Below are 26,143 nucleotides of genomic sequence, written 5' to 3'. Positions count from 1 at the left end.
AAAACTTAAAGAGCAAGACCTTTTGCAAATAGCACCTGTTATTATAATAGCAAATAACGGGTTCAGTAACTTGTGGCTCATGTTTAGACAGTCTCATGAAGAACTGTAACACCAGCGAAGTGTTGGTGTTATTTATGAACATTAAGGGTAACACGGGTTGCAGCCTTTCTTCAAATATGTTGGGATATGTTTTCTTTTTAACAGTGGCGTGCAGAAAAATGGTCGCATTTTAAACCAAAATGAGTGACTTTTGCTCTGAGTGACACTTGGCAAGCCTATTCCATTTACAACAGCACTTGGCTGCAAGGATTCAAAAACAGCATCTTTTCAGGGCTGAGGAATTGCTCGGTGCCATGGTAGCATCTGACGTAAAAGCCATTTTTACTAATGCAAGAATTTGCCCAAATGTTTCATGTAGTTGAAGGGTAGAAATATGTTCCTGTGACAAATATATAAAACATGCAGTAATTTAAAAAAAAAAAAGTGAAACTTAGCTGTATTGTTTTTATAATCCCACTTCCAAAATGTGAGTGATTTTCTGTACATATCTGCAGTCTTTCCAAATGCTTGAAGTGGGAGGTCACTCGTATGTACACTCTGCTGTATCTGGAAATGAAGGAATGCTCCTGGAAGCCGGTGTACACTGAATTACATGGCACTGAATTGTTGTCCAATGCGCTGCCTCCACAGTCCACCTTCCATGGCACTGCTCTCTCATGATTGCAGTCTTGCCTCTCGCACCGAAGGCCTGCAGTGTTTTCTTCTCCCAGCCTAGGACCCTCTACATGCTGCCCCTCGATGACCTCTTCTGAAAGCACGGGAGTTAGCTTTCGCACATGTGCCAAATGACTCTCCGCTTAGCCTATACTGATTCCATCGTTGTTGCTAACATTAAGACTTGGATGGGTTGTAGCTTCTTCCAGCCAACCCTCTGGCTCCTGCCAGCATCTCTGTGCCACTGGGCGGGGATGGACTCCATCAAGCTCTCTGGCTACCAGGCATAGTGCCGAGTTGTGTAGCCTTGGCTGAACTTAGTTCCTCACCTGAAGTCTTTTACCAAGACTGCTTTTTTCCCACCTCTGAAACGTTGCCTGCCTCCATCCCCAAACCTCTCGCCACCTAATCCATGCCTTTATTCCCTCAAGGCTTGACATCTCCTGTAGTCTCCTCGCTGGCCTCTCGCCTCGACTTTCCATAATCTAGCGATTTATCCACAACATGATGGCCATGTAATTTCCCGCAGAGTCCTGTGCACTCACCATTCCATCTTCGGCAAGCTCCAGTAGCATACCATATTCCCCTCTCTCCGTCAGTGTTCCCGCTAAGCTGCGCGCAGGCATCTGCAAGGTCCCACGTTGGCCTCACCGGCTTTCACATTGTAAATACGGCGCATGCGCAGAAATTTAAAGCAACAGCGCATTAAAAGAAACAGGCCACGCAGAACAAAGCACAACTTACAAGGAACATTGCTCATTGTACCTCTGCAAACTCCAGCCATAGGTCCCCATGTGTACTATCTCCTCTTTGAACAACCGATTACTTACTCCTTCTGTTCCACTATGGGCAGCCATTCTTTTACCAATATGTTCCTGTTTGGAACTCAAAATCTCTTTGCCCTGCTGCCATCTTGCTTGCCTTCAGAAGTCTGCCTAAAACTCTGCCCGTTGACTGTTATTTTGCCTCCACCTCTTTCTTCTCTCCTGCTTGCCAGTCACCTTCTGTAAAGTATTCGGAGACCTCCTGGACATGATAAAATGTTCCAGAAATCTTAGTTGTTTGAAGCATGTGGTTTACAAATGGACATCTATTGATGAACCCGACCTTCCCCTTTTCACCTTCAACTCGTAGTCCCGAGTTGGTGTTGGGGCAAACTCCACACCCCCAACTTGGTTTAGACACGGTAGACATCACACTCGGAGTAGTATACTGTTCACTCTCCTCCTGTAATCAGTACAAGTTGAAGTCGAATTCCATTTAAACTAAGGTAAGCGGAGATTACCGATGCTGCTCAGCAAGAGCACAATTGCTCTCCCATCCGTATAGGATATCGAGCAGTTTCACTTACTGTGCGCTGTGAACAAGCTCCATTAATATGGAACTGATTTTGAATCTTTACAGCAGCACGAGGTGGCTTAAGGAAGCAAAGCAGTACAGGAAAATTAGGAAACTGCAAAACTGAAACATTCCAGGCAGTAATCCCAACCCGTTTGCTTTACATGACATCGCTGTATACCTGTCTTCCATGGTGTCTTTGTCCCTACATTATCCTGTTCCATTTTAAACCCCCTGTCATTACTATATATTTTAGGCATATTATACAACTAAAATGCTCTTTCAAATGTTTACATTGCTGTTGGTAGAGCGTTCTGTTTTCTGCTGCAGCTGCACCAAAACCATATTGCCCATAAAATGTTGATTAAGAAGCATCTATGAATTAGCAGCAATAAATCTTCACATACCACTTATTGCTGTGTGTGGAGTCCGCTCAACTCCTGAGACTCTGACCCTTGTATGCACAAATTCAAATATGGAATTAACAACCATTTACTTAGTTTGTTGGGGTAACCATTGGAAAATAGGTGACTTGGATATTAGGACCCCAGCAGTCGTCTTGTGCTCCTGGCAACAGCCAAAGTGAAATTTGAGTTTTTGTCCTCGTTGAAGTTGCTGCTAACTGCACCCTGTTTAGCTACCCAATAAGATTGAGTTTTACTTTACACTATCAGCTACTGCTATATTTTCAAAAACGCTAATTACTTTTGGGTAGTCTAAAGAATGGCATCTTTCAACACATTTTCTCAAAGTTCTTGCTCCAGAGTTTGAGAGGGTGTGTATTGGGCAAAATCTACAACTCCTATAACTCGGCACATTGCTGAAGGTGTACCTGAAGATTTATATTTGTAACAACAATAAAAGCTTTCTGAAGCCCTTGCTGTGCAATGATGAACTTGTACCAGTCAATGGGCTTTACTTTTGCCATGTAGGAATTTAAGAACCGGTTTAGGCCACTTGGCCCATTAAACTTGCATTGCCATTTTGTGAGCCATGGCAGCTCGCTAATCCAATTTCCATTAATAAACATAGTCTCCAGCTAAGTCTCTGTTTTGATTTTAATCAGTTCAGTTGATTCTGCAGCAGTATATTCTGCGTTAACTGTGGAAAAACATTTTCCTGAACTGACTCATAACTGCCTTGGCTCAGATTCTGAGATCATGCCCCCTTGTTCTGCTACAAGTAAGACCCATTCCCTATCTACCCTGTGAATTTCCATCATCATTTTATACACGTTAATCCCTTAACCACCTCCATGTCTGGGGGAATATAACCCCAAGTTTTCCAATCTCTCCTGGCTAATGTGCTTTATCCTAAATAGCAACCTGGTGAATCATTGCTACGACCATTTTCAACCCTCTGTGTATGAATTCCTCTGGCGGTGCGTTTCATACCTGTCTGATGCTGGTTCCCATGTAAGGCAAATGCTTGGTTCATTTCTGACTGGAGGGAGAATTTCTATTTCCCTTGTGTGCTTCCAGGAAAAAGAAGCCCTCGTTTGTGACACTGGCATGTGACCAGGTGTTGATGCTGTCTTTGTGTTTGGATAGTCCATTGTCAGTATTAATGCACGTTGCTGGTATCCTGAGTGAACCATTTGAGGTACCAGTATATGAACAGCATTTGATGCCTCAATTATTCCTTCTAGAACTGCTTAGTTTTCTGTACAACAGAAAATGGAGAAATCTAAATGAAGGGCTAAGGCCCATGGTGCAGAACACTACCAAGGTTAAAAAGAGAAAGGTATAAAATATATAAATTTTAGAATGAGTTGCTAAGTGACACTAAACGTAGGTTTTACAACCCTACGCACTATAGGAAAAGATTGAGGTAGATGAGAAGTTTCACGGGTATATATACCTGACACCATGATGGATGCTCGCCAAACCTTTATATATGTAGGTTTCTGAACTCTGCTCCCTTTGTCCACTAAATCTGTTTATAATATTTTTCTGGGTCGCTTTATAGCTATTGATAAAAGTTCTTGGCTCACAGACCAATTGTATGGTTTGGGGGTGACTGCTCCTACAATGTCTCTCGGTGGTACCTGGCCAAATTGTAGTGCTCAGTTTCCTTAATTTGAAATACATTTTTGCAACGAAGCGGATGTTAATTTGTGCGGCTGCTGTTTGCTTTCAGGAGGGATGGGGAAAATGGAGTGGCAGTGAGTAGTACTGTTTCCAACGGAGCCAACGTGAGTCTTAAGTGTGTTGGCAGACTATTTCACACACACAGGCATTGCAGCCAAATCTAATCCGGTTCACTCACATAGCCTTCCAGCAAGATTCAAAGGATTGTCATCAGGAGTAGCTCCCTTCTCCCAAAACCCAGCAACATCTCCTGTTCTGGCAGGGCTGAGACCAGGAATCTCTTGGATGTTTCTTATTTTGTATGGGTCAGTAAGCTATAGCTTCTTTTATATTTGTACAGTTTTTATTTGGCTTTCAGGAGATCAGTGTCCATGCACCAGTTCCTGGTGCTTAAATTGCAAAATCTGATGGTGTTCTGTATCAAATTAGCCCAAATAAATATTCTTTGCATAATTGTTTTCTCTTATTTTTCCAGAAAAATTCTGTTTGGCGTACATTGAAATATAAAGCAATTAAACTCACCAATATAACCGTTTCATTTAATTCTCTTCTGTTAAATTAGCTAACCTGCACTCCTAGAACAAACACTTACATCATCCAAGAATGTTTCCCAGCACGGGTGATCCATTGCATAGCAAACATTGTATGGGATACAGTTCTATGTACCAAGCTGAAGGAACAGTATGATCTGGAGAGCTAGGGTTATTACAACCTGTACCTTGTGGGTTATTAAATCTGCCAAGTTTTGCTCATCAGGAGTGATGTTGATTTTAAAAAAGCACACACATGCCTAGGTTTTACAGCAATATACACTTATACAGTGCCTTTAAAGTAAAAAAAAGTTCCAGCCAAAGAGCGAGATATTCGGAAGGGTGGCTAAAAACTTGGTTGAAGATGTAGGTTTTATGGAGTGTCTTTAGAAAAGAGGGAAGTTGATGGTTGGAGGGATTTAGGAAGAGAATTTGAGTGGGGGCTGAAGGCACAGCTGCCAATAGTGGGATGAAGGTACACAAAAGGCCAGAGTCAGAAGAACAGATTTCAGGGAGCCTTGCCGCAGTGGAGGAGCTTGCAGAGAAAGGGGAAGGGTGGGGCCATGGAGGGATTTTAACACAAGGATGAAAATCTTTACATTTGACACTTTGGGAAGCAGGCAGCTAATGTAAGTCAGCAAGGATAGAGGTGATGGACAAGCAGGAATTGGTGCTGAATACTAGACGGGTAGAGTTTGGGGCAAGCTGCAGTTGACAGGAGATGGAGGGTTGGAGGCTGGCTGGGAGAGCATTGGAATAATAGTCTGGAGGTGAGAAAGGTATGAATGAGGTTTTCAGTATGAGATGGGGCAGAGGTCGGCCATTTTATGGAAGTAGGTGATCTTTTTGATAGAGGATATGCAGTCAGAAATTCCACTCATGGTCACATAGGACACCGAGGTTGTGAAGAGCAAGATGGTGGTAGGAAAATAGAGTTGGTGGTTGATATACCTATCAATTCATCCAATGAAAAGCGACGAGTTAAGATAGTAACTACAGGTTTTTATTGGCTAAATGACAGAGCCCACCCTCGTGGGTGATCGGGTCCAACAAGGAGGAATACCAGCCAGTCGACCACCTTTATACCTGGGCAAGCAGGCAGAGTCAGCTGTGGTCAGCCCAGGTATAACAGCGTGACAAGAGGTGACCTTGTGTAGTGATACAACAGTGTAAACAGTGATAACCATAGTGTAACGATATAAACAGTGATAACCATAGTGAACGATAAAAGTGGTTTACCACATTCACCCCTTGTTTAGATTTGAGTCCGGCGGGGTGAAGTGTACTACCAGTTCGGGTATGTCAGTCTGTCCGGAGGCCTCGTAAGTCTTTCTGATCGGCGCAGTGGCGGTGATGCAGTATCCGATGTTAATGCTGGTGCCTGCGTGGTCGGCGAAGGCTCGTGGGGTTCCGGCATGCTGTCTACCTGGGCTGGATTTGGGGGGGTGGTGGGGGGGTAACGGTGGTGTCTCAGGGGTGCCCGAGGGTGCAAGGTCTCGTAAGGAGACTGTGTCCTCCCGCCCATCTGGGTATGCCACATAGGCGTACTGGGGGTTGGCGTGCAGGAGGTCCACCCTCTCGACCAGGGGGTCCGTTTTATGGGCCCTCACGTGCTTTCGCAGCAAGACGGGCCCCGGAGAAGTCAGCCATGTTGGTAGCGAGGTTCCCGTAGTCGACTTCCTGGGGAAAACAAACATTCGTTCATGGGGGGTGGCGTTAATGGCCGTGCAAAGCAGTGACCGGATGGAATGCAGCGCTGCCGGGAGGACTTCCTGCCAGCGAGAGGTTGGCAGGCCCTTAGACTTTAAGGCTAAGAGAACGGCCTTCCAGACAGTCGCGTTCTCTCTTTCCACCTGGCCGTTCCCTCGGGGGTTGTAGCTGGTGGTCCTGCTTGCAGCAATGCCTCTCGCTAGTAGGAACTGGCGAAGTTCCTCGCTCATGAAGGATGAGCCCCGGTCGCTATGTATATAGTTCGGGAACCCGAACAAGGCGAAGAGGTCGTTCAGGCATTTGATGACCGTGGTACTGGTCATGTCTGGGCAGGGGAAGGCAAAGGGGAAACGGGAGTACTCATCAATGATGTTGAGGAAGTACACATTACGGTCAGGACGGGAGGGGCCCCTTAAAATCGATGCTCAAGCGCTCGAAGGGGCGGGTGGCCTTGATCAGGCTTGCTCTGTCCGGCCTAAAGAAATGCGGTTTGCATTCGGCACAGGTTTGGGAGTTCCCGGTCATGGTCCTGACCTCCTCGATGGAGTACGGCAGGTTGCGGGCCTTAATGAAGTGGTAAAGTCTGGTGACCCCGGGGTGGCAGAGGTCGTTGTGGAGGGTCTGCAGTCTATCAATTTGCGCGTTGGCGCATGTACTTCGTGATAGAGCATCTGGGGGTTCGTTCAGTTTACCAGGCCGGTACAAGATATCATAATCATAGGTGGAGAGCTCGATTCTCCACCTCAAGATCTTGTCGTTCTTGATTTTGCCCCTCAGCTTGTTATTAAACATAAAAGCGACCGAACGCTGGTCGGTGAGGAGGGTAAATCGTTTGCCTGCCAGGTAATGCCTCCAGCGTCGTACTGCCTCCACGATCGCCTGGGCCTCCTTCTCGACCGAAGAGTGTCGGATCTCAGGGCCCTGGAGAGTCCTTGAGAAGAAGGCCACAGGTCTCCCTGCCTGGTTAAGGGTTGCAGCTAGGGCGAAGTCGGATGCATCGCTCTCCACTTGGAAAGGGATAGACTCATCTACCGCGTGCATTGTGGCCTTAGCAATGTCTTCCTTTATGAGGGAGAAGGCTGCGCACGCTTCTGCCGTCAGGGGGAAGGAGGTGGACTTCATGAGGGGTCTGGCTTTGTCCGCATAATTCGGCACCCATTGGGCATAGTAAGCGAAGAGCCCCAGGGTTCTCTTCAGTGCCTTTGGACAGTGGGGGAGGGGAAGCTCCATGAGGGGGCGCATTCTTTCGGGGTCGGGGCCGATGACTCCGTTCTCTACTACGCAGCCGAGGATGGCAAGACGCGAGGTGTTAAACACACATTTCTCCTTATTGTAAGTGAGGTTCAGCCGTTCGGCCGTATGGAGGAATTTCTCCAGATTAACATCGTGGTCCTGCCGGTCGCGGCCGCAGATGGTGACGTTATCTAGATAAGGGAACGTGGCCTGCAGCCCGTTCAGGTCAACCATCCGGTCCATCTCCCTTTGGAAGACCGAAACCCCGTTGGTGACGCCGAAGGGAACCCTAAGGAAGTGGTAGAGGCGGCCATTCACCTCGAAGGCGGTATACTGGCAGTCCTCAGGGCGGATAGGGAGTTGGTGATAGGCCGACTTAAGGTCGATGGTGGAGAATACCCGGTACTGTGCAATCTGATTGACCATATCAGATATGCGGGGAAGGGGGTATGCGTCCAGCTGGGTGTACCGGTTTATGGTTTGGCTGTAGTCGATGACCAGGCGGTTTTTATTGCTGGTCTTAACGACTACGACCTGGGCACGCCAGGGGCTGCTGCTCCTCTCGATGATGCCCTCCTTCAGGAGACGCTGCACCTCAGAGCTAATAAAAGCTCTGTCCCCGGCGCTGTACCGCCTGCTCTTGGTGGCGACGGGTTTACAGTCGCGGGTGAGGTTAGCGAACAGGGAGGGGGGCGGGACCTTGAGGGTGGATAGGCCGCAGGTGGTACGCGGTGGGCAGTTTAAAGGCTGCTGGTTGTCGACTGTGAGTGGGGGGAGGGGTCCACCGTATGCCAAAGTGACACTTTGAAGGTGGGATTGGAAGTCCAGCCCTAGTAGGACGGCAGCGCAGAGCTGGGGCAGGACGAGGAGTTTAAAATTTTTATACTCCGTGCCCCTAACCGACAGGGTCACAACACAGTAGCCGCTGATGTCTGTAGAATGGGACCTCGACGCCATCGAGATCTGGTTGCGCGTTGGCCGGACAGTGAGGGAGTAGTGGCTCACCGTGTCTGGATGGATGAAACTCTCCGTGCTTCCGCTGTCGAACAGGCAGGCCGTGGCGTGGCCGTTTACTTTGATGTCCATCATGGACTTGGACAGGTGATGCGGGCGAGCTTGGTCCAGTGTGACGGAGGCTAGTGTATGGCTGAGCGAGCTGCTGTAGTCTGCGGGTGAGGCGGTGGTCGGGTCTGGAGACAAGGTGGCGGACGAGTGTGGTGGACAAAATGGCGGCGCCCACGACGTTGAATAAAATGGCGGAGAAGATGGCCGCCCCCACAACTCACATGAGGCCCTGCTGGCGTCGGTGGCCTTGATCAAAGATGGCCGCCCCCACGACTCACACGAGGGGATACTGGCATCTGTGGCCTTGATGAAAGATGGCCGCCCCCACAACTCGCATGAGGCACTGCTGGCGTCTGTGGCTCTCCCCCTGCAGGCCTTTGCGAAGTGGCCTTTCTTGTGGCAATCGGAGCAGGTCGCGTTTCTTGCAGGGCAGCGCGTCCTCGGGTGTTTCGCCTGGCCACAGAAGAAGCAGCCGGCGGCCCGATCGCGGGGCTCCGATGTCGCAGCCGGTACCGGGGGTGGCGGTCCCGATCGGTTCTGGGACGCCGACGCTGAGGTAGGTCCCAGAGGCGGCGGTGCAAGGGGTATTGCGGCCGGGGTCGGGCCCGAGTCCCAGGGTCGCGCAGCACAGTACCTGGAATACGCCTCGAGGTCCCGATGGGCCACTTCCAGAGAGCGAGCGAGGGCTGCAGTTGTATTCAGGTCGAGGTCCTTTGATTCGAGCAGTCTTTGCCGTGAGTAGTCGGACCGAAGGCCTTTCACGAAGGCATCGCGGATATTCCCTTCAGTATTTTCTGCCGCCGTTATAGCTTTAAAGTCACAGTCCCTGCCGAGTGTTTGTAGCGCCCGTAAAAATTCATCTACAGACTCTCCTGGCTGTTGCGAGCGGGATCTTAGGAGATGTCTGGCATACATAGAATTTACCGGGCTCCGGTACTGCTCTTTCAGCAGATTGAGGGCATCCTCGTATGTAGTAAGGTCCTGGATGAATGCAAGTACTTTAGGGCTCACTTGGGCGGTCAGAACTCTTAGTTTGGATCCCGGAGGTACGCCGGATTCTCCCAGGTAGGATTTGAAACAGCTCAGCCAGTGTTTGAAGTCGAGGGCTGAGTTCGCTGCCTGTGGGTTTAGATCCAAGTACGGCGGTCGGAGGGCTCGCAGCCAGGCCGGCTGCTGTGGCTGTTGTAGCTGGCCGTTTGGCTGGTCGTTTGGCTGCTCCGGTCCACTCATTTCAAAATTTAGCCAATAAAATTGATATACCTATCAATTCATCCAATGAAAAGCGACGAGTTAAGATAGTAACTATAGGTTTTATTGGCTAAATGACAGAGCCCACCCTCGTGGGTGATCGGGTCCAACAAGGAGGAATACCAGCCAGTCGACCACCTTTATACCTGGGCAAGCAGGCGGAGCCATGGGCGGAGTCAGCTGTGGTCAGCCCAGGTATAACAGCGTGATACAACAGTGTAAACAGTGATAACCATAGTGTAACGATATAAACAGTGATAACCATAGTGTAACGATAGTGAACGATAAAAAAGGCACAGAAGTTGTGTCTGGGGAACTAAGGAAGATTGCTTTGGTCTTAACAATGTTTATCTGGGGGGGGGGGGGGGAAATGCACCTCCTCCAAGACTACATATCAGACAAGTAGTCTGACAGTGGTGAAGGTGGTGGAAAAGTGGAGCTTGACGTCTTCAACTTGTACGTGGAAACTGACCCTGTGTTTGTGGATGATGTTGCCAAGATGCACCATGTAGATGAGGAAGGGGGCTAAGGATGGATCTTGGACAGACTTCCTCGGTGATGACCTGCGTAAGGAGACGCCGTTGCTTGAGATGCTACAGCTACACTCGGATAGGCGAGAGTGGAACCAAGCAAGGGCCATTCAACTGAGCGGTTTCCTCTTCCCCCGCTATTCCTCCTTAATATCAAATCATCTCCACTTAGCATCGAGCCCTATCTACTCTTTTGGTGATTCCTCCAGTTTACGTTCATTAACTTCCTTCAGTGCCCACTACCTTCATTCCCCTCAGTACAACAGTTGGAACGTGGTAACTTGATCTCCACGTATTGATCAATGTTAAGCCAGTTACAGTATTCAAAAAGGTAGTGGATAATTATAAATACAAAAGGATATGGGGAGACAGCGGAAATGGAAGAGAGGTCAAGAATGATGAGGAGAGATAATGCACGGTGGTCACAGCGTGGGTTGTCCGTGACTTTGTTTCGGGCTGTTTTGGTGCTGTGGGAGGAGCAGAAACCTGATTGGAAGGATTCAAATGGAGTTGTGGGAGGGATGGGCATGAATCCAGGAAGCGGGAACATTTTCAAGGACATTGAAGAGGAAAAGGAGGTTTGAGATGGGGTTGAAGATGGGTTTATTGAGGGGGTGGTGATGTATTGTTAATAGGCTTAGTGGCAATTCTTTATGACATAAATTTGGTATTTCCGAAGTATGAAGGGTTAAATGATTTTTTTGTATTTACAGTGGAATCCTGTTAAACTGATCACTATTTGTATTGATCAGTCACTTAAAGCAATCAAAATCTGCTGTGCAGAGGTCTTTCGATGGGCAATTTTATTTTCCGCCGGTGCTCACGGGTTTCCCCAAACACTGGCCTTGCAGCAGGCAACAAACCAAATGTGAAGCTGCCAGGACTTTATAAAATCAGTGACCTGCAAAACATAAACATAGAACTTATTAGCCATGAGAAGGCCATTGGACTCTCCTTATCTGCACTGAATGAGCAGTGCTCTCGAGGTAATTTTACAGTCCCATTTTTCCGTTGTCTCCCCATATCCTTTTGTATTTATAATTATCCACTACCTTTTTGAATACTGTAACTGGCTTAGCATTGATCAATATGTGGAGATCAAGTTACCACGTTCCAACTGTTGTACTGAGGGGAATGAAGGTAGTGGGCACTGAAGGAAGTTAATGAACGTAAACTGGAGTAATCACCAAGAGAGTAGATGGGGCTCGATGCTAAGTGGAGGAGATGATTTGATATTAAGGAGGAAAACTGGGGAACTCCTGACGTAATGAAAAAAGAGTTAAGTGATCAGCTAACGATTAAAGTACAGCAATTTGGTAGGGCACTGCACAGCCATGACCATACCCAAAAACATACTTCGACATATTGTTTGGACAAAACTTTCAAGATGCTGGATAATTTGAGTTTCATAACTTTATAAAGGATAATAGGATTTGAAGGGTTAGAAGGATCACATTTTCTGGGGATAGGGTGAGCACAAGCCAGTTTCAAGATGAGAAAGTTGGACTGGAAAAGCGATCACAAAATTGACTTTTTCCATCACACTAAGAGACAAAGTTGTTGACAATGGGAGAGATACCATCACGACCAGAAAGAGGAAGATCTGACAGATCTGGCAAAGAAAAAAGTTGATGCCTGCAATAATAGAACACAGTGCAAGGAGGTTCTTTAACAAGATTCGGTGCGCCATAATGGTTGGGGTTCTCTTTGGAAAATCGGCATCTAAACCATCAGAATGGGAGAAGAGTGGAAAGCAGGATATAGAATGATACAGCACAGAAGGACAGCATTTGGCCCATCACGCCTGTGCCAGCTCTTTGGAAGAGCTATCCAATTCGTCCCACTCCCCAGAGTCCTGCAGATGTTTCCCCTTCAAGTATTTATCCAATTTTCTTTTGAAAGTTACTGCTTCCACCACCCTTTCAGGCAGTGCATTCCAGATCCTGAGAGCCAATTTTAACAAGAGACCAGAAGAAGCGATCGCCAGAAGGGCAGGAAGACAGCAGTTGCTGCTGTTTTCAGTAAACTTGTCATTTAGCAGCCCCAATGGTGGGTATTTAATGAGTTCCGATTGGGAAGCAAACTTAACATTGCAGAAAAGTATGGAAGCTGTTGTTTTGCAGTTGCGAGCAATTAGTTCTCATACTGACCTCATTTTGAGCCCGGTTTTGCTGTTCCCAATTGTGCATGTTCTTGTTAGTTTCTCCCATGTTGTTGATCTTTTTGTAATCTGCATATAAAAGATGGTAGATTTTTGTGTGTGGTGAATCCTCAATATAATGAACAACTTGAGAACTTTTAGGAATAATACAGAAACACTATTTGATCAAACAAGCTCACTCCAGTTTGATTGATCTCAACTCCCATCTATCTACTTTATCACTATGTCCCAATCCCTTTTACTTCCCAGAATATCATCTGGTTAGCTCTTAAACACATTTACACTATTTACTTCGATGGCTTTCCCTGGTAACTTATTCCACATGTCTTTAAAACCTTGTGTTCTGCTCCATCAAACAGGGAAACCACTGTTCAGTGGATTGTAGTGTGTGTCCAAATATTTTTCAGGGAGATATTGGCAATGCACTCATACATATTATGGTGAAGTGTGCTGCTCACCATGCTACTTGTAAGTGGTTGGCATCTGCTGAGAGTGTTCAAACCCGTGGTTGCTGGTTATCTGTTGACTAGTGATTATTCTTGGGGGAAAGGGAGGTTAAGTTGGGTCGTTTTCAGATCAAATCGGCTCATGGGTGATGCATCTAAAGATGGAAAACTGGAATCAAGTGATAGACTTGGTAACCCAGTACCAGAGCCAGGCAGGTCAAGGACCCTTTGCCTTATTGAACGATTTGCCTCCATCATGTTTGTCCATTACTAGGTACTGTTGATGACTAACCAGCAGCCTGGCTCATTAATGGGATATGCAGGGGTAGACCTACCACTGGGGCCTGAAATTCTTCCCACTCGGCATCACACATCGCTGCCCTAATGGGTAAAGTAAATGGGAAGACAGAAGCAAGCGCATTGCTTTGTGCTGGTAAATTGTTGTGCTTAGCAGGTTAAACTCCAGTACCCCTGCGCACACTTGGGCGTCCTTGACTGATGCCAACCTGCATCTAAACCCTCCAGACTTAAGTAAGTGGAATGCCTCCCAATGTAAAGGGAGGGGGAGGAGGACGAGAGAGAACTACGCATTCTATACTGGGCAAACAGAATTTCTATTTTTGTGATTTCTGAATTGCTTGGTTTGGGAACTGAAGCATGGGATATATTTTTGCAGTTGTTGGGTACCTCATTGATGAAAAAAGTCTATCCTGAATTTTAAGTTGCATCACCTGCTATTTGCCTAGATGAGGAAGGCTGTTGGCCCCATTTTAGCTCCTCTGTCGAGAAAAATCTCTCCTTTTCCCCTACCCTCAATCATGGTGTACACTGGCTAAGTGATTTCAGGGGTTTTGCCTCCCAGTACCCGAACGAGAAAGTTTAATTCTTCTAAACTGAAAAGCCCAAGTAGCTTCAGTCTTTTGTTCAAAACTCAATCCTCTGATGCTAAGGCTCAATCTCATGGGTATTGTATTCCCTGCATTATCATCGTGGCTTCAATGTCTTCTTCAGCAGAGCTGGACACCGTGCTTAAGGTGTGGTTTTACCAGAGCACCATTCAGTTTAATCATCTCTTTACTGTTTTGGTTAGATAGCTCAGCACTCTATTTGCCTTGATGATTACTGCGCTGATTTGATTGGACGCACTGCTTCATAAACTTAACAAAAATTCAATTAGATTCCCGTAAAGTACTCTTCCAAAGAAACTTAAGCCCAACTGAGACTTTCCCAATAATGTAGATAGATCCTTGCTGCTGTCCCAAAGTAACACAAGATCTGAAGAATGGAGATGTTGGCTTGTGAGAGTACTTCACAAAAAGCTTTGAAATTTCATTTTATGGAAAGCATTATGAAGTATGAAAAGTGGGTCTTTTTCCCCAGCTGCTTTTATCAGCATTTCATTGCAAAATAATTAGACTTCAACATGCAGCAAAACATTGTAAACACTAGTGCCTCAATACAAGTCCCAACACCTTTTGAGAGTATATTGGAAGCCACTTGTCAGCTGAGCAATCTAATGAGTACAGTACATTTTTTTAAAGATTTATTTTGGTATTTTAATGTGTTGCTTATAAATTAATGATTTTCATTGATCATATATGATCATACCTAAGGATAGAATTTTTATTTGAAAAGACTGATACAATATGAGTGCAATAGAAACAGAAATCAATAGAGGCACTCATCGGGTCAGGCAGCATCTATTGCGAGAGCACAAATCAGTTGACGCTTCAGTTATAAACCCTTCCTCAGAACTGAAACATATTACACAGATGAACAGCATTTGAAAAGGAACAGAACAAGGGGAAGGGGTATACAATGCTCTCTCTCTCTCTCTCTCTCACACTGTCATTCTCATGTGTGCACACACACCCCAAGCACCAACTCACTTGTTCCAAGAAATGCCAGCGCACCCATCCTACATTTCTATCACTTGTGGCCTGTGAGAAAATGTGAGCTATAGTTTGGGTCTGAAGTTTTTCAAGCCACAATTAAGGCCATCTGCAGTATTTTACTTTTTGTGTAGTCTGAGTGCATTTGGTTTGCAAAGAATTGCAGAGGATAGGGCTGATCAGTATTGTCTAGCATTTGAGATGTAAAAATAGGTTTATGCTTCTCTTCACTTGATTAAAGTTACTGAAAGAAAATTGGAATCTTGTGCCACGTTAATATTTTTACTCGACTTTGAGTTAACCACAAGTAGGTTTCGGAGACCATCCAAAAATGGTGTCACTGAAAACATTTTACAACTTTTCTAAATATTTGGTTTGAAATAAGTCATTTTCTGAGTTGCTGCACTCTTTAGTTCCAATGACAGGTTTCACTCAGAGGGCTACAATTGACCCAGAACTGAATGAGATTCATGTTCTCTCGGGCCTCAGTAAAGACAAGGACAAGCGGGAAGAGAACGTTCGCAATTCTTTTTGGATTTATGACATCGCCCGGAACAACTGGTAAGTTGTAAAGTGAAGAATTACCTGTAGCACTTAACCACAAGCGCTTCCATCATTGCTGTTCCCTGACGGTTTTATACTGCTCGACATTCACAGCACTTGTATTTTGGAGGTCTGCAGAGCCTGTAAATGTAAACATAAAGGGGCTGAATTTGGGGTTGGATGCTTCCCGCAAACAGATGCTTCCGACCAGCAAAAAAATCTACGAACTTACCTGATGGTCCTGGAGGTTCGGACACTCGCGCTCCTGGGCCTCTATGCGTAGGCCGGCCCACGTATCCCAGGGGCGCAGGCGATTCGCAAGCGCCCCTGAGATCACGTGGGCTGGCCCAACCAATCAAAGAAGCGGGCTCCCCATTCATACTTATGGCGGTTCCATTTGTACGGAACCTCCATAAGCATGAATGGGGTTGACAGAAATAGATTTAACATAACATTTTTTTTACATATTTAAAATTAATTAAAATACAATATAATCATGTAAAACAAGTTTATTTTTTAAAATAAATTTACATATTTTAAATGGTCTAAAAATAAACTTACCTTATTGTACATGTGTTTTAATGTTTAATTGAATGAAAAAAATTTACTTCTATGTTTTTTAAAACTCTTACGCTGGTAAAGCAAGCCTTACCCCTGCTTTTACCAGGCGTAAGAATTTCATGGGTATTCGCTGGGCAAATAGCCCAACTCTCCGCCCGCAGAGTCTCTCTTCCCGGGGATGCAGAATCTTCTTAACAGATCGCAAGTTCCGGGTTTTAATGCTTGTGCTTCGCATGCCTAAACCCGGAACTTGCGTGGCCCTTACGGGCGCGTGCGCACCTTGTACACACCCATAGGGGTTGCAAATTATGGCTCAAACTCGGTGGATCATTCCAACCAAGAATTTTAAAAAAAGAAAACGGCATTTGCACGACTTTGGATTTAGTTTCAATATTTTCCACGTAAGTTTGTGTACTTAAAGTTTTCCCTGCCACTCCCCCAAAATAGTCATACTGTGATCTACTGCATCTTCTGGGATCTCCCCAAATTGCTACTTCCTGGATCACGCATGAGCAGGTTGACTATCCCTTTTTATTTTCCTCATTTGTTTATCTCCCTGGAAATACTTCACGTGAATCCTTGCCTGACCTTCCTCTTGCTCAGCATGTCCTTGTGCTTATCCACTGTGGCACTAGGACAGCAGCATTTCCTCAGTGGCATTGACAACAATTGTTTTCTGATCTGCAAGCTAGAAAGATTGGAATTTGAAAAGTAATGGTTGAAATTTTGGTCATACCATTATGGAATAGTTGTGACCATCTAACCTCTTGGTCCTTTCTTGGCTGCCAAAATTAGTGTTTTATGAGATAATTTGACTCTGTTTACCCTACTTTTCAGTTCCTTCCACAAGTGTGGCGTACAAGAACAATGGGGGTAACTTTAATACAGGAAACTTTTTTTATCTGGGACCGGCGTGGTGCCGGTTGATCAAAAAGTCCGGATTACAGGGAGGTATACTTACTAAGGTACGAGAGCCACAGATCCAGGCGTCCCTGTTGCATGGCAACAGGCGCAGGAACCCTGGTTACACGGCCACAGATCCAGGAACCCCGGTTACACGGCCATTAATATGAAGTAAAACTTACCTGAACCTACTCCTGAATTTTGCTGGTTAAGAGAGATTTCCGGTTATTTGGGTGCCGGTAAAAAGAGAGTTTCCTGTACCAGTTTTAGAGTAGAGGCAGTGTACTCGCCCACGAGGCAGGGTCAGGCCTGTGCTTCATGCCTCCCTCGGACATCATCAAGAATGACCGCCTTAGCAAGCAGGAAGTACCCCAAACCGTATCGATCTTTGGTGGTGTGTTGGAATACCAATGGACTGCACTTCCTGGGATGGTGGCGTTTAAACCACCTAATTGAATTGCAGTCTTTCAAGTTGAAAAGTACATTTTAATTTCCCTGATCCATACATTCATGATTGTTGTGGATATTTAGCTGGCAATGCAGGGTAAAAATTATGTTATGCTGCGGTCTTTACTGATTACTCTGATCTTGATATTTGAGGGATGTAGTAACTAGTATATTTGTTGAATTATTTTGCGCAAGTACCAGTAATAATCTACACTTGTGGATTGCGCCAGAAACAGAACCTATTTCAAAATGCATTACCTGTAAAGTGAGAATTCTCCACTGATAAGCTCTCATTAGTGTGGGTTTGTGCTATACAGTTTGTGGTACCTCCTTATGCACTTCAGTCTCGCAAATGAAATCTTTTGTTTGAAAACCATAAGGCTTATTTGTGTGTGTTTTCATTAGGGCTACGATTTCCAGGTGAAAATATCCACAGCATTACCTTCATAATAACCTACTTTTCTGTGGCATAGGTCCTGTGTCTACAAGAACGATCAGTCTGTAAAAGATAACCCTAACAAGAGCCTTCAAGAAGAGGAGCCATGCCCTCGATTCGCTCACCAGCTAGTCTATGATGATATGCACAAGGTATCTTGCATTTAAGTTCTTCACTCTTGTCCATTTCCTTCACTTTAACGTATTGTATTCCCAGAGCCTTTGCCTCGTGTATCCAGTCAGGAGATCTGCTGAAAGCAACTATGAAGATGAGTGGAATAATTTTGAACCTAAAGAATAATCTGACGTGTGCCCTGTCGTCATAACCTTGTTAGAAATAAGAAAAAAACCCACTAGAGCCAACAAATCTGCTTCTTCAAGGAAGTTTTTTTGGTGTCCTGGCCAGAACTCTTCCTTCAATGAAGGCCACCGAAAATAGATTAACTTGCATTCATCTGATTTGTTACTTTTGGGACCTTGTGCGCAAAATGGCTGCCATCTTTACCCAAGTAGTTCTTCGTATATGAAGCATTTTGGACCATTTGAAAGACTTGAAAAGAATCCTTATTTAAAGAGTTTTTTCTTCAAAATTCTGTTTTTAACACATTAAATTAGTTTCTTCTTTCCCTGCAAATGGATTAGTTTCCCCCTCTCGTTCTCTTCCCCTCCCTCCCCCCAAAAACTTGTTAAACTGCTTTTTAAATCCCAGTGGTGCATTTCCGACTGCCCTAGATCCACAAATGTAGAAATCCTGGATTTTCGGCTCGCAGACTTTTCTGGTACTAGGCCTTGATCAGATGTGGTAATGGGAAAAAGCCTTTGAAAGTAAGGTTCTAAGTAATGGGAACAGGATATTTTTTTTAGAAAGTCTAAATAATGGAGATGGCAGAGTGACTGATGGGTAACAGAAAACGAGAAGTTAAAAGCAACGTAAAAAAGACTGAATTTGAAATGTTTAACTTTGAAGTGGATGTGCTGGCAGTGTCAGCACATCAGTGAAACTGGTAGATAATTGTTTTTCCCTTTTCTAGTTTTCCCATATTTTATCACTTCTTACAAGTTGAAGTACATGGAAAAACCATGCGTTCTGAAATATATAAAAAATGAAAGTCCTGGAAATACGTAGTCAGCCTCTGAAAGAGAGAGAGAGATTAGACACTTTTCCATTAGAGCCAGGGTTCTGAGAGAGCTGCACTCGAGCAGAGCTGTGTGATTTCTGAGCATCTGTCTGCTTCTGTGTTTTGTTGGTTTGCTCTGTTGGGTCACGCCTGCAGAGCTGATATTGTTTTAACTGTTTAACACTAATAGGTACCAAATTATTCCACCTGTCTGGGTAGGGAGCTTGGCATGTACAGGATTGGAAAAGACCTTTGAGGTCCCAGTGAGACGGAACATAATAAATATGTTTACTGGGAAAGTGATACAGTAGTAAACTTGTACCTATTTTAAATGTGTTGGCAGTAGGGCTACAAATGTGTAGCCACACAGCAACTTGTGCGTCATCACTGTATGTGAGGTCACAGTGGTCTCAAAACCGGCGCCATGGCCGATTAACAAGACCATCATCACCTTGTGACTAACATTGAATAGATTAATACTTAGTTTTTATTATTAATGTTATGGCCTATTCGCTTCACTCTTAAAGGGGCAGTGTCATCATGAAAATGGTTTTTGCCAAACAATTTTTTCCTCTTTCAATTTGCTCTCCTCCATTCCTGAAGGGATTGACAGCTGCTGGCATTCGGCTCTACGGGCACTGGCCAACATTCAGTACCTCTCCTAAGTGACCATGCTTTATTTGTGATCCTCAACACCCAGGATCTCGCGGGGAGCACTACAGCTGAGGCTGTTGCCGTTCTTGCCTCACATCTGCATATGTGTGCGCTTCTGCAGATGTCGCGGCACAGCTGGAGTTGGAAGTGGCTGATTTACTTCTCTTCCTCCACCGCCCCTCTTTCCAGCTTAGGGACCCTGCAGCTCTGGCTGACATCGGTGAACTGCCCACAGACTGGGGTCAGACCTGGGACCTCCGAGATTATATGGCTCAATTCCACACTGGACAGTGAATTGTTACAACTGAACCATCAGTAGAAACAATAAATTTTGTTTGGGAGGGAAGAACAGCCAGATGTTTTTTCGAAGCATGTATTTCATATGATGCATTTCAAAGCAATTTACATCTTTGTCCCTTTGCAAACAGAGGATATGTCAAGCACTTCTACCCTTGCAAATAGAGCTCCTTCAAATGACCCGGTCTGCTTAATCAACTCTGCTTGCTTGCACACAACTGGCTTTGTGTCTGCTGGAGTCAGCAGTTGCAGTGCTGAGCTTTAGTACTAAACTCACAAAGGAGAATCGTCAATTTAAAATTCAGTCCAGAAAATCCAATTATCTTTGAAAAGAGGCAAGCCCCTCCGATTTCAACAAAGCTAAAAACTTGTTGCAGTTCAGTGTGTTTGCTCCATCAGGTGTGTCGGAGCAGTCTTTTGCTGCCATGCACTTTGCAGCAGGAGTCAGAGTCACTGGGTAGCTTTGTGGACTTCATTCTGTTAAAGCGGACTGTGATGCCTCCAGCAAGTTAATGCACCTTAATTCACTTCCTGTGAAGTGGAATTAAACCAGAGCCAAAACCCTTTCAAAGGTAATTGCTCAAACACTTCAGCTGCATTCACAGGGATGTCCTAATGGAAACAGACACAAATGAGCATTTTTGTATTTCTAAATAGGAATGGTCTTATTGACAGGGCAGCAGAATCAAATTATTATAAATAGTTCTAAGAAGGGCTAAAAGCACCTTAAATAATGGAGCAGCGCTCATCCAGCTTGAGCTGTAGGATTACAGCTCTATATTAAATATACGGGTACAGCAAGTTGATATAATGTGCTTCCCATTCAGTGACTGACTGCAGAGGCACAGCAATCTGATAACTGGAGTTCCTGAAGGAGGGTCTGCAATACAGCTGAGTGCATCGTTTAGCTATCTATGACTGACCTGTCCCATATCTTCTGATTAGTGTACACAATGGGCCTCTGAAGTATCTATCTATCTATCTTCTGTATATATAAAGGAATCGATCTGTCTGGCTGTCTGTCCTTCTGTCTGTCCTCGGGTGTGCGTCTGTCCGGCTATGCGCTCGAAAGTTATACGGCGTACCTACGCGCGCGTTACCTCCGAAGAAAGCTTACGCTTCCGGGACGCTCGTAAGCGTATTTACTTTTCGGTCAGACGAAAATTGTTTGCGCATTATGCAAAAAACCTTCAAAATTAAACTCATTATCTGCTAGCATTGATTGACTGACGTCAAGGTTCGACCAATCCTGTGCCGTCACGATTGACCAATCCTACAGTACGGTCCCCTGATGGTTGGCCAATCGGTGTGTGTGTGTGTGGGCGGGACTAATTGTTTTCATCTCAGGGATCTGGCAGCCATTGTTTCACTGCCATTACTTCAGCTTCCAGCTCAAACTACTTTGATCATCCAGCTTTGAAAAAGTTAGTATCTCTTTTAAAAATAACATAAGATTTACCAAAAACGTTTTATAAGTACTTTCACTTTCATCTTTCAAGGTATTAAAAGGTAGAAATGTTGCCCGGCAGCAGATTCACACAGGGAGAGAGAGAGACAGGGCCTGAAAGCCCTTTGATCATCCAGCTTTGAAAAAGTTAGTTTCTCTTTTAAAAATAACATAAGATTCACCAAAAACGTTTTATAAGTACTTTCACTTTCATCTTTCACGGTATTAAAAGGTAGAAATGTTGCCCGGCAGCAGATTCACAAAGGGACACAGACAGGGCCCAAAAGCCTGGGACTCGATTTAAAATGTTGCCCGGCACCAGATTCACAGAGGGACACAGAGAGGCCCCAAAGCCTGGCACTCGATTTAAACCGCCCGGCCCAAAACAGCCCTGGCAAAGCCGGGCTTCCCCCAGCTAGTATTGATATACAGCCTATATTTTACCTAGAATTATTGAAACCATTAAGCAGTGTTGCGGCTGGTCATTCAGACCTTGCATACGCTTAACTCTGACATGAGATTACGGATAGCTGGGGATGAATTACAAGGCTGCAATTCGCTCCTGGGGGGTCTAGATGATATGAGGACCACAAGGGTGAAGTTTATGTGGTTTATGAATATAATGGTACTGTAAACAAATTGCAGCTCTTTTTGGAATTAAAAAAAAATCTTGAAAGCTAAAAATTTATAGTTTCTCTGAAGCTTCTCTCTCTCTCTTCAGAGGTGTTCAGAATCATGAAGGGATTTGATGGAGTAAATAGGGAGACAATGTTTCCACTGGCAGGAGGGCCGGTAACCAGAGAACGCAGATTTAAAGTAAATGACAAAAGAACCAGAGGGGAGATGAGGAGATATCTTTTTACGCAGCGAGTTGTTATGATCTGGAATGCACTGCCTGAAAGGGTAGTGGAAGCAGATTCAATAGTAACTTGCATAAAGGTATTAGATAACCATTGAAGGGGAAATATTTGCAGGGAGTGGGACCAAAGAACCAGCACAGTCACGATGCGCCAAATGGCTGCCTTCAGTGCTGTATTCTATGCATCCTCCCCTCTGGGTTGGCCTTGTGTTTGCTGCCAGTTTAACTGCAGTGTTTCAGGCAGCGTGTAAGACCCTGGTCGTGGTGGAGTTCTGTGATGTAAATAGGACCCTGACATGATTTTAACGTGTAATCCTGCAACCCATGCCGGGCTTGCTGGCAGGCTTCGTAAATGACTTGGGCCGTAGGTTTAAAATTTTAAAAGAGTTATTTAAAGGTTTCCTTGCAGGCTAGGAGGAGCAAGCGGGGGCGTTCAGCTCCTCCTGCCCTGGAATTCCCACACTCGCTCCTCAGCTGTGCTCGACTCTTGACACCCCCGTTCTCTTTCTTTCTTCCACGTCCCTGATGTACTTACCCGACTGCCGGGAGGCTTTTAAAAAATTGTTTGTTCCTGAGATGTGGGCGTCGCTGGCGAGGCCAGCATTTATTGCCCATTCCTAATTCTCACGGGTGCCCCAGCAATGGCTGCCTGCCGTCCAAAATCTCGGCCACTGGGCAGGTACTGATCCCCACCAGGATTGTCCAGGGGACTCACCCAGGTGATGAAATGAAGCCAGGGAGTTCCCCCCCCCCCCCCCCTGTCTGGTCACTAACTTCTTTGAGATGTCCCAACTCTTTTCCTGTTTTCGATTACTGTTACCCACTCTGAAATTTCTTTTCAAAATCAGAAGAAATGGTCATTTGTTAGCCATCTTCCCACTGCAGTTCGTTTCATGTCTGAAGTCCCAAGAATGCACTGGTATGTTATAAGGGGTATTGATACCAATCTTGTAATTGGCTCTAGTCAACAGGGACTTCAACTCCAAAAAGTATGAACAACTGCACGGTGTATTGGTGAGGGGGGTGCGGGGAACAAGTCGAATTTTTTTCCTAGGGGGTTGGAGGGGGAGGAATGTGGGGTGCTGGTCACTGTTTCCAAATATTCAGTGACTGAACTGGATAGGTGATTTCCTCGCAGTAAATGATTTGTGGTCTTGTTGCACTACCACAGGTACCCCTCAGGGGAAGGTACTTGGCCTCCACTCTGTTAATAGTGGCTGTCTTCAAAAGTGATGGTGTTCTTTTGCTGATGAAACCACTCTCTGCAGAGTTCTTAGCTCCCTATCTGAAGTGTGATTGATTACTGAATCGCTACAGGCAGGTAGATGAAGTGGAAGGGAGGGCAGACAAACGGTGAGCTGCCTTGAATGATGAAAAGACCAAGCAGTAACTCTAGATTGGTCGTAACGTTGCTATTCCCATCAGGGTTTCAAATTCTCTTCATTATAAACACTCGGCTTAGCTTGATGACTGCACATCGATTCATACCAGTGAATTTGTTGCAAAAGTTAATCCTGAAGAAGGCCTCGCCTTACTTGTTGATATGAGAACTTCAGTGTTCTACGAAACTTGAGTGTTCAGTGATAGCAGATTGTACAGGACCACCTGTCATTCCTGGACTCTGTATAGTGCCCAGTGATGGTAGCAGATTGTACAGGACCACCTGTCATTCCTGGACTCTGTATAGTGCCCAGTGATGGTAGCAGATTGTACAGGACCACCTGTCATTCCTGGACTCTGTATAGTGCCCAGTGATGGTAGCAGATTGTACAGGATCACCGGTCATTCCCGGACTCTGTACAGTGCCCAGTGATGGTAGCAGATTGTACAGGACCACCTGTCATTCCCGGACTCTGTATAGTGCCCAGTGATGGTAGCAGATTGTACAGGATCACCGGTCATTCCCGGACTCTGTACAGTGCCCAGTGATGGTAGCAGATTGTACAGGACCACCGGTCATTCCCGGACTCTGTACAGTGCCCAGTGATGGTAGCAGATTGTACAGGACCACCGGTCATTCCCGGACTCTGTACAGTGCCCAGTGATGGTAGCAGATTGTACAGGACCACCGGTCATTCCCGGACTCTGTACAGTGCCCAGTGATGGTAGCAGATTGTACAGGACCACCGGTCATTCCCGGACTCTGTACAGTGCCCAGTGATGGTAGCAGATTGTACAGGACCACCGGTCATTCCCGGACTCCGTATAGTGCCCAGTGATGGTAGCAGATTGTACAGGACCACCAGTCATTCCTGGACTCTGTATAGTGCCCAGTGATGGTAGCAGATTGTACAGGACCACCGGTCATTCCTGGACTCTGTATAGTGCCCAGTGATGGTAGCAGATTGTACAGGACCACCGGTCATTCCCGGACTCCGTATAGTGCCCAGTGATGGTAGCAGGTTGTACAGGACCACCTGTCATTCCTGGACTCTGTATAGTGCCCAGTGATGGTAGCAGATTGTACAGGACCACCGGTCATTCCTGGACTCCGTATAGTGCCCAGTGATGGTAGCAGATTGTACAGGACCACCGGTCATTCCTGGACTCCGTATAGTGCCCAGTGATGGTAGCAGATTGTACAGGACCACTGGTCATTCCTGGACTCCGTATAGTGCCCAGTGATAGTAGCAGATTGTACAGGACCACCGGTCATTCCCGGACTCCGTATAGTGCCCAGTGATGGTAGCAGATTGTACAGGACCACCGGTCATTCCCGGACTCTGTATAGTGCCCAGTGATGGTAGCAGATTGTACAGGACCACCGGTCATTCCCGGACTCCGTATAGTGCCCAGTGATGGTAGCAGATTGTACAGGACCACTGGTCATTCCCGGACTACATATAGTGCCCAGTGATGGTAGCAGATTATACAGGACCACCGGTCATTCCCGGACTCTGTATAGTGCCCAGTGATGGTAGCAGATTGTACAGGACCACCTGTCATTCCTGGACTCCGTATAGTGCCCAGTGATGGTAGCAGATTGTACAGGACCACCGGTCATTCCTGGACTCCGTATAGTGCCCAGTGATGGTAGCAGATTGTACAGGACCACTGGTCATTCCCGGACTACATATAGTGCCCAGTGATGGTAGCAGATTATACAGGACCACCGGTCATTCCCGGACTCTGTATAGTGCCCAGTGATGGTAGCAGATTGTACAGGACCACCTGTCATTCCTGGACTCCGTATAGTGCCCAGTGATGGTAGCAGATTGTACAGGACCACCGGTCATTCCTGGACTCCGTATAGTGCCCAGTGATGGTAGCAGATTGTACAGGACCACCGGTCATTCCTGGACTCTGTATAGTGCCCAGTGATGGTAGCAGATTGTACAGGACCACCGGTCATTCCTGGACTCTGTATAGTGCCCAGTGATGGTAGCAGATTGTACAGGACCACTGGTCATCCCTGGACTCTGTATAATGCCCAGTGATGGTAGCAGATTGTACAGGACCACCGGTCATTCCCGGACTCCGTATAGTGCCCAGTGATGGTAGCAGATTGTACAGGACCACTGGTCATTCCCGGACTACATATAGTGCCCAGTGATGGTAGCAGATTATACAGGACCACCGGTCATTCCCGGACTCTGTATAGTGCCCAGTGACGGTAGCAGATTGTACAGGACCACCTGTCATTCCTGGACTCCGTATAGTGCCCAGTGATGGTAGCAGATTGTACAGGACCACCGGTCATTCCCGGACTCTGTATAGTGCCCAGTGATGGTAGCAGATTGTACAGGACCACCGGTCATTCCTGGACTCTGTATAGTGCCCAGTGATGGTAGCAGATTGTACAGGACCACTGGTCATCCCTGGACTCTGTATAATGCCCAGTGATGGTAGCAGATTGTACAGGACCACCGGTCATTCCCGGACTCCGTATAGTGCCCAGTGATGGTAGCAGATTGTACAGGAC

General features: G+C 46.0%; 1 protein-coding gene across 3 annotated transcripts in view; it reads left to right on the top strand.

Moving 5' to 3' along the window:
* mkln1 (muskelin 1, intracellular mediator containing kelch motifs) overlaps positions 1 to 26,143 on the top strand; it is a 167,827-nt gene that overhangs the window by 123,908 nt on the left and 17,776 nt on the right. For all 3 annotated transcript variants that reach the window (XM_086010684.1, XM_086010683.1, XM_086010685.1), the window contains 2 exons: positions 15,371 to 15,518; positions 17,885 to 17,999. In XM_086010684.1, coding sequence (XP_085866810.1) covers positions 15,371 to 15,518; positions 17,885 to 17,999 — 263 coding nt within the window. The remainder of the gene's footprint in view (positions 1 to 15,370; positions 15,519 to 17,884; positions 18,000 to 26,143) is intronic.

This window comes from Somniosus microcephalus, chromosome 17, assembly GCF_052327205.1.
Source record: "Somniosus microcephalus isolate GS21.2 chromosome 17, FLI_Smic_1.0, whole genome shotgun sequence".
Lineage (NCBI taxonomy): Eukaryota > Metazoa > Chordata > Chondrichthyes > Squaliformes > Somniosidae > Somniosus > Somniosus microcephalus.
The sequence above is the reverse complement of the archived record's forward strand: the minus strand, read 5'-3'. Positions and strand labels throughout refer to the sequence as shown.